The 13489-nt window shown below is 31.4% G+C and overlaps 1 protein-coding gene across 1 annotated transcript in view; it reads left to right on the plus strand.

The window, feature by feature from the left end:
- The window catches only part of LOC124369478 (Down syndrome cell adhesion molecule-like protein Dscam2), a 187190-nt gene that overhangs the window by 98348 nt on the left and 75353 nt on the right, over positions 1-13489 (plus strand). The window contains 6 exon segments of the mRNA XM_046827490.1: positions 2102-2250; positions 4856-4869; positions 4871-4988; positions 6838-7135; positions 7989-8167; positions 10473-10622. Of these exon segments, the coding sequence (XP_046683446.1) occupies positions 2102-2250; positions 4856-4869; positions 4871-4988; positions 6838-7135; positions 7989-8167; positions 10473-10622 (908 nt within the window).

Genomic DNA, 13489 nt, shown 5'->3' on the forward strand with positions numbered 1-13489 from the left:
TTTTAAACTGTAAAATGTGTTTACAGTAATTGTATTAATTTGTTCTTTAGTGTCTCCGTATTGTGTGTTTAGTTCATTTTAGGTGCTTTAACTTTAGGTTTTATGACAAATCGTTAAGATGCAGACCTGAATAACAGGTGATACCACTGCGTTGGCTAAACATGTCGTCAATGTCAACGAGAGTTTGGATAGTTCAAAAGTTTTAAAACAATTGTAAAAATCATTTTATTTCCAAACATTTTGTTTGTCTTAGATTATTTCTGTGATGAGGTTGGTAGCTAGTTTATTTAAAATTCACGAGCTAGATTTTTGTTAACAATCTACAAAAATAGTTTACAGCTATTTAAAGTTCTTAGCTTCTTCAGTACTCTTAGACCTCTTTTTTAAGCATATCAATATATTTTAATGATTTGAAATTATAGGATTCAACACAAATAAAAATCAATAGGATTTCCCTTACCAAGGGGCGAGAGCTGTGAGAAAAATGGTATACCTAAATTTCTCATAACACTTTCATAAAATTTATAACCCTCTTTCACCATCAATCAAAACAGATTATCGACAAAACAAACTAGTATGAGTACAATGTCTCCAATGTTACACGTTTTGGTGTAATACCACATTTTTTACGCTTTGGCTGACAATCTCCAAGATCAATCTAAATTCAAAGATGTACCTTTTATGTGAGATGTTGTAAGCTGTGCTGTAATTATATCAAACTAATGTTATGCTTAATAAATACTATAGGTGTTAATGTGCATGATCAAATCATACTGATATAAATAAATAGGATATACCACACAAGATAAAATTAAACAGCTAAAATACGGTTAATTGGTGAAAACAAATAGAATCGGAGCAAATTAAAGCGGGACAGTATGCAAAAAATCAGTGTTTGATTTATTGAAATGTTGAATTGAACTTGTAACAAATGAGTCTCTGTGTGCACTTTATTGGAAAATTCACCAAAGGCGTTGCATTGATACTTTTTATAAACTTGCATTCCAATTCATTTTAATATTGAGTTCATTTTATATTAATTTACAAACTTTACACAACTGTGATTATGGTAATGTAACACTAAGATTAAATACATTATAGCTTAAAATGTGTACCTCATTTAAACTTGCATGTTTAACATTGTTCTGAAGTCAGGCGGTCTATTTTGAAAAGTGACTTGAATTTTTTGATTGATAAGTTCATATGTACTGTCTGTGAGATGAAAGAGTCATGAGGTTTTTCCTAACATCCCAATTGAAGGCGGTCAACATGCTAAAACCTCCCCTCCAGAAGACAATCAACGTGTCAAGGGCCTGGTGGACTTTTGGTGATCACAACATCTTGTCATGTCTGATAACTATTCTTTCACTGCTATGAATTGTTGATCCACAGTTCCTAGCACCTTTATTTATGAGCACTTTATAAATAATTAAAAGACAAACTTTACAATAATTGAAATCAGCAATTAATTTTACTAGTGTAAGTTTTAAATGTTCAACGTTTTAAACACTACACATTCTGTATATGTATTTGACAGTTATTGAATAGTATAAGATTATTTTTAATTCAATTAACAATGAACGTCTTAAGCAAGGTACCATCACTTGAAAACAATTTCACCATTAACCAATAATTCGGGGATGCATGAATCACTGAAACAAAACATCTGTAAAAGTGAATATGCTACTTAGATGCACAGCTAGTTGAGAAAGGGCCCTTTATCTTTCAGACAGTAAATGTTATATATTCTGCCTAATTTCAATAAATAAAACCCCATTGTTGAATTAAATGATGTATTAATTTTTAAAATTTTAACATCTTCTAAAACTGTTATACAGAGTATAAGGTCTATATGGAGTTTATCATTAGAATGTTTAACAGACATTTAGTCTTTTTTATGAAAATTTTATGTTTGGCAGTTATATATTACTTTAAGTGTTTTATACATGTTCAAATTGTAAACTTTATTGAAATAAAATAAACTAGTTTATGAATATGGACCAATTAATATAAATAGTTAATGTGTCTAATACGTTAGCAGATACAAATAATACAAATGTTGTCTTACAAAATGATGGAAATCAACTGAAATTTGTTCCAGTTATGTTATCAAGGAGAGCATAGTGAAAGGAGGATTTTTATCTGCACTCTACATATCCAGCTCAATCAAATCTGACAGTGGTACATTTATGTGTATAGCAACCAATCCATTTGGCCGAGCAGAGAGATTTGTCCATTTGCAGGTTCAAGGTATATTTCAGATTTATAATAATCATTTTAAAAGCTTGTAAAGAATAGCAAGTTATTATTTTTATGTTTATGTGGCTTAAAGGTGGCATTGATATATTTTAATTAGAGGATACCGCCTTGTACCTGTTACACCACATAATTGCTAGGGATTGCACCAAAGTATGGCTGCAACTCCAGTTATATACAATTAAAAAGTGAGGTATTCACTATGTTGGATCTTCAAACTAACTACTGCTTCTTAAAACTGTAACAAGGTCATTAAAATTAAGTTTAGATTTTATAACTTTTAAATGCAAAATTATTTTATTCAAACACCAAAGGAAATATTTTTTTGGGTAAAGTGATTTCAATTTCTTGTAAGACTCCATATAATCTGAAATAAAATAAAGAATGTATTCTATTAAAAACATATTTAATTTCTTATTAATATGAAATTAGAAAGGAGCCTATTTTTACATTGTTAGTTTCATTACTATGATTGATCATTAAAATTTAATTTATATTTTAATAAAAAAGACATCTTTGTTGTATTTAATCTTGGTTAAATAAAATCAAAGTCCAAACAAATTTTAAGTTTTTGTATTTTAAGGATTAAGTAACAAAACCAATATTTAAAAACTTCTTTCTGTGTGGAATTTGTAACATAAAATAAAAGTTCTCTCTGAAATTTAAATTAGCACAAAATGCATTCAAAATAAATCATGTAATAAATAGTAAAGTTAATTCTATGTCCAAACTAAATACAATATTTTGTGTGAAATATATTAAATTTTAACATACATCTAAATATGTCTTATATTAGTAATTAAATTTGATCTATTACTTTTCCTTAGAACTGTTCAATTTAAAAACTAAAAAATTCCTGTGTAAAATCAAATTAAAGAACATTAAACTGTCACTAAATTTGATTGTACTTATCAACTTTCTGCTGCATACATTTTAAATACATATAATTAGTACTAGATGCTCATTATTTATTTAAAGTACAAACCTCACTACCTTATCTGTTTACCTTAATTTTAATTACAACATTTATTTTTATAACATTCATTACAGATATATTTTTGATTACAATTATAATTCAAAGTACACACATATTTTACACTTCAATAATTTACATTAATTTTAATTAAATCAATTATATAACAGGTAGATTTTATAATAATTAAAATTTTTTGAAAAAGATGAAAACAATTTAACATTGGAAACAAATTTCTAAAAATTTTCAACACACTTTTTACCTACATATATAGTGTTTACTCAAAATAGCTCAAATACTTTTTTCTAACTGACATTACTTCCACACTTTACACTGAATAAGAAAACAGGGCAATATTGGCAATCCTTTAGTAACCTCCCTTTCCCCCTTTGTCTATCTTTGATTACATTAGTTACTTTACAACTAATGTAAATCATAAGAAACCACATGTGTTCATTGTTAAAGAATAATAGACATAATCCAAAGACATACACATCATCAAATGGAACAGATTGTATTTGTTAACCTAGAACTGGTTTCAACTGCTTCAAGGTGGACACGGAATTACAGCCTTATCTTACATCTACCTTACATAATAATAAGGACAATTTTATTATTATTTTAATGTTGCCAAACAATTTATTTTGTATTTGCAAAGGTCATGTGATTATTATAAAATACTAAAACTGCCCTGACTACTTCCTTAGCATTTAAATTCATTCACACATATATTAAACTACTTTCATATCTTACATTCATTCATAACTTTATGATAAAAAAATATATTTAATTCCAAACACATTACATTGTATAGAAAATGTCTGATCATCTCAAACTGATATAAAATTTTTCAATTGGATGGATTGGAAATGATATCTTAATGTTTTCACTAGAATTTGACAGCACGAGGTATTGATAATCTTATGTTCCACTACAATATATTATATATAAGAAACAAATATATTGCTATTTATAAATTTATAAGATTAGTGTGTACAATTAAAGGACTTCTACTAAATGTATGGGTAAGTATTTATTTATATTTAAAGTGATGCATCTGTTTTATAAAAGAAGCGGGAATAAAGGTACTAAAAATATGTTTTACCCTAAGCTGTAACAATTTTTTTTTTTCAAAATGCCTAAAGTTAATAAAATGTTTAAATAATTAATTCCTGTATTTAGGCCCCGAATATTTTAATAGTCTTTCAAATTAAATTAAAATATTTAACTTTATAAGTGTTTTTTGCATAAAGTAAAATTGTGGCTTTGGAGTTTTGAATATGTAAATATTTTGAAGAATGTGTTAGTGTAAAATAAAATAAATATTTACATGTAACTATGTAAATTTGTTTTACATTAATTTGTAAAATCATTTAGATTTAATTTAGTGTTAGCATTATGTAAATAACCTTAAGAAACGTTATAAATTAATCTTAGAAAGGAGAAATAAATTATTATTTCATAATTGCTAGTAATTTTTTCAAACAAAATTATAAATGTACAATTTCCATTATTAACATGTTTATTGGTTGTTTGAAAATGCTATAGTTCAATTTATGTTGTGAATCCTGATAAGTATTAAACCATGAAAGAATAGATTGAATATGATATAATTTTGTATGGCAGACGCACCTGGAAGACCCAAAAAACTTGAGAGTAGTGGACGCAACCAGTCGTAGCCTCTCTATATCCTGGGCTGCACCCTCTGATGACCGTAACTCTGTTCTGCAATATGTGGTCCAGTACAGGCAAGAAAACGGTAACTTATCCTGAACAGTATCCTATGTACTAAATTGTATAATATACATACTTATACACTTATTTTGTTTTTTAAGTGACTTTCAAATTAATTTGATTTAGATGAAAGTATAAATCCAATTAATCTCTTACAGAGTTCTGAAAATATAAGCCTCCTAATGTTGTAATTGTTCAAAGTAATGTGTTCTAATTTTTAATTTAAAAATCCTATAATGTAAGATAATTTAATGGAAAATAGCAGAAAATATTTGTATCTTTCACCAATAAAGAGAAATACTTCCATGGATTTAGAAATATTAACTTCACAACTGTGATGTTATGATTGAAAGCAAATATTTTTAAATTTCATTAATTATAAATCAGTTACAGTAGCAGTCTAACATGATCCATTACCTGTGTCCAATAGTGTATTATAAAATATCTGGTAATGTCCTTTGTATATTTAAAATTTATTGCTAGTAAATTTATGCACATGTAGAAGGCATGTGTTCACCACTGACTCAAAGGAACATTGGAAAGAAGTGTTGTGTAAGTTTGGGTGCTGTAAACAAAATAATCAAACAAAAAAATAAAATGAGGCCTGTTAAAGTGCAGTGGAAAGGAAAATGTGGAAGGAAACAGAAGACTACTCCTCGAGATGAAGCCTTTCTTTTGTGTGATAGCAAACTTTATCCCAGAAAAACAAGTTATGACCTCCAGCAAGATTTAGAAAAGGCTGTAGTAAAAGTTCATGACTCAACGGTATGCAAACGACTCTTAGAAGGAGGTAGAAGACCAGTGAGGTCGCAGAGGAAATAACTTCTGACAGCGTCTGTGATGAAAAAACGACTAAATTGGAGAAAAATACGCTCACTAGAGCACAGAAGATTGGAGAAAAAATGTTATTTTCTCATGAAACACACTTCCTTTTGTAGAACCAGCGATCAAAATTCGTTCAAAAGGCAGTCAATGAATCATTTTCTGCTAGCAATTTTATCCAAACTATTAAACATCCCACCAAGAAAATGTTCTGGGGCTATTTTTCATACTCACGAACTGGCACTCTTATTCCTATTGAAGGTATGATGAATGGTAAAAAGTACAAACCATTGCTGGGGCAACGCTTAACTATAGAGATTAACAAATTTCAGGCTCAAGGGACTGGAATTTTTCAACAAGACTTAGCTCCGTGCCACGTATCGAAGACTATGATGAAACACTCCAAGGATAATAATATTACCCTTCTGGATTGGCCTGGGAATTCACCTGATCTTAATCCTATTGAGAATTTGTGGGCAATATGTAAGGCTAGACTGAAAAAATGGAATACACGACAAAAACAAAAATGGTGGACGCAGTGTTCAGGTGTAGTTTAGAGATGAAGCAATCACAAACAATTGCAAAAAACTTGTAGATTTCATGCCAAGAAGAGTCCAGGAAGTCATCAAAGTAAAAGGGGGCCATATACCATACCAATTAATGGTAACAATCTCATGTAAGTGTACCTAAATGTAGCTTTGGCCTAAATAAATCATATTTACAAATTCATTCTGCTTGTTCACATTAATTCGCACAATACTGTGTGTGGTAACATCAGAAACCAGCACATTTATGAATTATTTATTTGTATACAAACTCTCAAAACGAGGGATTTGTTGGGAGTTTTTTTTGTATTTTTTAAACCAAAAGACTTTTACTGCCAAACTTAAGAAATGTAAACCAATGCAAATCATAAAAATATTGTAATGATTCAAATTATTACTGTGTGTATGTCTTTAATTCTTTTAGGTGAACTTTGAAATTATTGTGACATAGAATTATAGATCTCTATTGAAGATGTTTGGTACACTAAGACATTAATAACGTTTCAGGTATGACAGACGAGTGGCAGAAGATAGGGGTGAATAGTGACATGTCCTGTGTAATACGGGAGCTATCACCGGCAACTGGGTATGCAGTGCGCGTGGTAGCAGAGAATGAGCTAGGAGCAGGGGAACCCAGTGAACATATTGTGGTGCAGACTGAGGGGGAGGCACCTGCAGGTGAGCCACAGAACCTGGTGGTGACGGCCACCGCAGCAGACCAGTTACGAGTCACCTGGACTGCACCTCTGCATCACCTGTGGAATGGTGACATCCTCGGCTACTACGTGGGTTACCGAGAGCATGGGTTTGTCTCACTCTTTAGACATATCTATTTAAGTTGCATAATTGTAAACCAAACATGTTTTTCCTATATCTTAACATGTTTTCTAAGTTATAGATATTCTAACTTGAGTCATAGATTTCCGTTTATTAATTCAATAACCTAATAAAACTTCTTAAGTACACAAATTGAATATGCTAAAGTAAAATTAAGAACAAATCTTTAAAACCGTATAATTATCTACAATTTAGAATGTTTGTGACATATAAAGAACAGCTTGTATAGAATGTTATAGTAGTACATGGAACATTTATGTCTAGGGAATAGTATATTTAATAATATTTATTATATTATATTTAAGCACTATGGTAAAAAAAAATTGTTTATTTTTTATTTCACTTATATTAGTATTATTTTTATTGGTGATTAAAAGTACACATGTTAAAGTTCAAACTCATTTTCTTTCATTGTGGCTAAATTTCCTAAGTTAAACTGGACTTATCTCTGATAACCTTCCAATGATTTTGGGTAAGCCACAAAGAGGAAAAAGATCATCTTGATAAGCAAAATTTGACAAACCAAAGAGTGGTTCCAGGCTCAGCATTAAACTAAATAACAGTCCTCTGTTACCTGAAATTTTCCTATCAGAATGGCAAGAATTAAATATTCATATATTAAATCTTGGATTATAATACTACTATTGAATTCTGTAAGTTATTTAAATTTTCTTAGGATTCATTTGTATTCCTATCATGTTTTGAGTTAAAATAATATATGATGTGGCAATAACTATTTCATTCTTGGATACATCATTTTAAAGTAAACAATTCTAATTTTAATTCGTCCATGTTATTATCAATTGAAGTTCCATCTTCAGTTTAGGGAGATTGAGTGGTTTCAATTTCACCACTGTATCGCCTCGGGCCAGCGGTTCAGGACTCGCTGTTATCAGAGGCCTTAAGAAATACCGCAAATACGGAGTAGTTATCCAGGCCTTCAATGAGAAGGGGCCGGGACCGATGGCTGCAGAAGTTGTCACTCAAACTTTGGAAGATGGTAAACATGATGTTAGTTATTATATGTTTTATGATGACTCCATCACAAAAGCTTCAGTTCTTAGAACATTTTATTTATAAATATGTGTTCTTTTCACTTCAAACCTAGTGACTTAGCCATGATTTTATCATATTTTATAGCTTCCTTCAACATATTAATCATAAAATAGTTAGCTATAGTAAACAATAATGTATTTGATCTTGCTTGTAACAAATAATATGGGACATTATATTTATCAAAGTTACAAAACATGGAGGAAAAACTTGTAAATGTTTCAAAAGGACAGGATTTTTAATTTTATGATTAGAGAATGTTTTCGTGGGTTTTACCTTTGCTAGCATTCTAAATTGAATATTTAAGTGTTCAAGAGATAATAAATATTAAACAGCCCCAGTTTTATAAATTGGTATATTGGGTTCATGTCCTAGGTGTGTAAGAGAAAACACAATCTAAATATATAAAACAAAATACAAAAATAAAAAAATTAATGTACTATCATATTTGTCTCTAACTTGTATTTGGATAAAAGTTGTATTTGAAGATCTTACGTTTACCAGTCCAGGACAGAGAAAGGTCTATATTTGGTAAATAACTGAAAGACTATTAAGAGATGGGATAAGAAAAGATATATAACTGGCAAATGCTGCTCAAAAACACTAGGACAAGTGTGTTTGGTATAAGCAATCAGTGCTATAACTAAGATGGAATTAGGGGTAAAACTTCTCGCCAAAGCCCTAAATTTTTAAGAAAATATACCTATAACAGCAATCTAGTTTGTTTGAAATGATGCAGTTACATCTTTTACTTATAATCAAACCTATTTAATTTATTTAAATTAAGATTTGTCCAGATTTATTCCATGCAACCCGGTGTGGTGCACTCTTTGGTCAGCTTCATCCCCCAAAACCAAGTTCTAGTTACACCATTGATAACAACTCTACATACATGCTTACTCACATAGAAGTTCTCCAATTACTGTTTGTTCACCGGATGAGCCAAAGGGTACAAGTGGCCTACTCGGATCAGTGAGAGAGTGAGCAAATTCATTAAATTTCTGAACCACTTCTGAATTACTGGATTGATGAAGTACCTTGATGAGGCAACATGAGGATGATAGAGGAAGCTCTTACTCACATTATACCAAATACGTTGATGACAGAGAAAATAGGCCTGAATTAAAGAACAATTACATAAACAGGCTGAATTCCTGCACAAAGCTTTCAGAAAAATAATAAGGAGAGGCTGATCTTCCTTTTAGCCCTATTTCATTCGGTCCCATTGGCCACTGGACTGTGTGAGGGATGATCTTATCAAACAATATAAGGAGGAGAGTCAGCACCCTACATGGTTACTGATACTCTAGTGATAGTTAGTGTTATGGCCCCAGAGAGGATTTTAACCTGCCCTGTCTCTAATTCAGATCCAAAATCTGATGTCTTAGACCCTGAGGCCACCAGTTCTCCCCATACTTGTAACATATCTTTTTTCACATATGTTTCTAGGATTTGTTAACAATTTATATTAATCAAATTAATTTAAAGCCTGTTACAAAATTGATTACATAGTAGCTGATTTGTTGTGGTTTTTGTGCTTTGTTTCATTGATTGTGCAATTATTTATACATTATTCATCTGAATGTCCAGCTCAAGTTAATTTTCCTCTTAAGGCAGCGTCTGGAATGTGGCGCTTGCACAGTCTAAGAGGAAGGTGAACTGGAGCTAGACATTCACATTGAATTTACCCTTTCCACCATAGTTACATCATTCATGTTCTTTAGTTTTCATTTTATTTTATCATTCTACAATATTTCAAAGTAGTGATAGTGGTTTAGCCTTATATTTTCTTATATATAAAACGAGCATTTAAAATTAATATTACAGTTAGTATTATAAGGAATGATTATTCTAGATATAATGTAGATATTAGAGAATAACTTATTTAAATACAATACAGCTATTTAACATGATCCCGTATTTAAAATAAATAATCACAAGTAATTTTTTTGTTGGAAATTATAAATATTTAATTTCAATTATTAATAAAATAATGATCCAGTGGAATATGGAAACAATGTTTTAGTGAAATTTCAGACTTTATTAAATAAACAAAAACATATAGTTTACATAAAATATACACAAAACAATGTACTTATTGACATTTGTAAGAAAATAATTTTCTGGAAATTCTCATCTCTAGTTAAAATTCAACTTGGTAAATTACCAATTCTCTTGTTTTTGTGTCCATATAAACATATTTTTTATATATAGTAAAATATTCCCAGTACAGGTCACTATGTTTTTAACAGTTCCATCTGCACCTCCAGTGGAGATAACATGTGAAGCGCAAAGTTCTCAGAGCTTGCTGATAAAGTGGCATCCTCCACCTCAACCGTACCAGAATGGTGTTATTCAGGGGTACCGGGTATACTACGAGAACATGGATGAGTGGCCACCAGGTAAGGAAATTGTTCCTACAGAAATATTAGGTAGAATGTGTGATATACTGGTGGAGGATTTTATGTACTTGACACCATTACTTTTCTTAAAGAAAATTTAAATAAAGATTATGATTGATTGATTGATTGAAGGCTATGAATCAGGCAAAACTATCTAATTTTTTAGCTACTTTTGTGGTATTATGGCAGAATTTCAAACAAGATAATGCCAAACAGTTTGATGAGAGCCCCACTTTCCTGCTTCATTTTTCATATATTTTAAAATTATCAATACCTGGAAGTCCCATCCTTCTCCATTTTTCTCTATATATTTTTTACAAGCTTCCAAAAATTCCATAGGATGTACATTATTTTTTATTGGATCAAATTCCAATAAGAATATTTCTGTGTTTGCTAGTTGGCTTATTCTCATGCCCACCATGCTTTGATTTCTCATCATATTCTCTAGTTGTGTTTGTTTGTTTTCTAATTTACCTAAAGTTTCATCCAATCTCTTATTCAGGGATTTTTCTACCCTATTTCCCATGTCCTCTATTTCCTGTAAACTACTGCCCGTTACTGACTTGTTTTCTACATCCCTACTCGCCTTACCATTTTCTGTATCCTGGTCAAGTTCTAAGTTAGCTCTGTCCCTATCTACCCTACCATTTAATTCATCTAATCTTGTTTTAAATCTCTTATTTATCTTTTCTAATCTTTGATCTATTTTCTTTTTATCATCCTCAATGTGTACAAACCTTTTCTCAATTTCCCTCATATCTTCTTCTCTTTTATCTTTTAATTTCTTTATCTCCGTTGTAACCTCTCCTCTAACCTGACTTTTAAGTTTACTCCTCTCACCTTTGTTTTTCTCAGCTTGTTCGTTTATTTCAAGTCTGACCCCCTCCTCTAAGTTCTTTAAGTCTTTATTTAAAGTATTTAAGTCTTTATTTATCTCTACTTCTCATAACCCCCCCCCCCCCCACCCCCCCCCCCCCCCACCCCCCCCCCCCCCCACCCCCCCCCCCCCCCACCCCCCCCCCCCCCCACCCCCCCCCCCCCCCACCCCCCAAATTTTTAAAAGTTTTCTGTGAAAATTTAAACCAATTATTATTGTCAATTTAATTTGAATGTTTTGTACTCTACTGTTTTGATTGAAGACAAATTTATTAAATTGATTTTTAATATTTTCAAATATATTCCCTCCTATTATTAAAAAAAGAAGTGTTAGGAGAAAACAGAAACTAAAGTGGGTAACTAGGCATTTTAAAGGCAAGTGAGTTCTTGATCTACTTATTTTAGTTCCGGGACTTGTAGTGTCTTATGAAATAAATAATCTTGCTCAGCTAACTTATTGTGCTAAGCGTGAGAGGGAAACTTGTTATTAAAAACTAATATTGAAAACTAAATATTTACCCAAAAACCCCTTTGGAAGTTTTAAGTGTAAGCGACACGTTGTTTTCTAAAATGATAACTCGTCAATTTTCATCTAATGAACGAGTTAACAATGTCCTTTAGATTAGTGTTGGTGACCCACTAGATCTCAAAAATAAAGAGAACAGTTAGTTGGTCCTGAATAAAAGTGGTATTGCCGAACCCATTTCGCTCATACCTTCTAGTTTTCCTCACTGCTTGCTAAATCTTATTCATAGCATTTAGTATATAATTTATAAATCTATCAGAGTACAGATGACGATGCTGAGTTTCCAACGATAGTTAACACGATTTCATTGAGTTCTAGATTGGCAATTTAGTATTTGTTCAAGAGCTCAAGTTTTCTCAATCAGATCTAGGCTTGTATACTACTATGGGACAAGTTCTATGGTACCTGCCTATTCCTCCCGTCTAGCGTTGTTAAAGAATGTTCAATTGTTGTGATCGTCCACATCTGAGGAACGGAACCAGCGTCATTACACTCCTGCCTCCAGGCCAACATATATTCTGTTTGTTTATTCTGTGTTTGTTTTTCTCGTTGCCAATATGGTTATCCATAAGACCAGTGAAGGTCATTTTGTAACATAGATTAATCGGGAACTCCCGATGGACCGATATTTACCATTTTCAATTGCCTCGTAAAGATAGCAGAAAGACGTCCGGTTTTGGGGAATGGGATCTTTTACATTATATCCCGTCTCCGCATTTCTCGAACTATTTTATACCTACTCAAAACACTCTAGCCTACATACTTATGATGCATCTAAATTTCAATCCGTGGCTCCATATAGTAGTCTGATATAGAGTCTCAGTAAAATATTAAAAATCCTAGAGTCTGAGTTTTCCTTTAAAAGCAACAAGAAGTGGTATGAATGTGGTAGCAACAATTTATGTAGGGACATTCTGCAAAATAACCAATAAAATGTTTTTTAAATAGTACAGTCAGTAATGTACTACTATCAAAATCGTCACTCGTTACCAAAAAAATCAATAACACAGGATTAGTGCAAACAACATAAGCTTTTAGGAAATATTAAGATCAACTGGACTCATTTTCAATAAAATCGTTCTATGGTAGGACCGGTTCATTGGCATTAAAAGGTAGGGGACTTTCTCGTTCTGTGCGCGGAAAGTGTAGCAGCAAAGGTGGCTGTACTATCAATTAAAACACACTATCCCGTAGGGAGTTGACATCAACGAGATGGACTCGTCTTTCCGAGAAAAATTCAGACACAAATCTTGTAATATAATGTGTCTGCTGTTATAGTTGCAATGACAAAACAAATAAACATAACACTGAATTGTGTTAAATAGTTCTACTACGAATATATTTTCAAATTAAATGAAGTTTAAATATAGCTCAAATATTTGAATCAATGATGGAGATCAATTACAAACCCCCCCAAACCACCCCCTGGATACGTCTATAATAGAGGTACCAGTTAGCGTATCTA

The sequence above is a fragment of the Homalodisca vitripennis genome, chromosome X (genome assembly GCF_021130785.1).
Source record: "Homalodisca vitripennis isolate AUS2020 chromosome X, UT_GWSS_2.1, whole genome shotgun sequence".
Classification (NCBI taxonomy): domain Eukaryota; kingdom Metazoa; phylum Arthropoda; class Insecta; order Hemiptera; family Cicadellidae; genus Homalodisca; species Homalodisca vitripennis.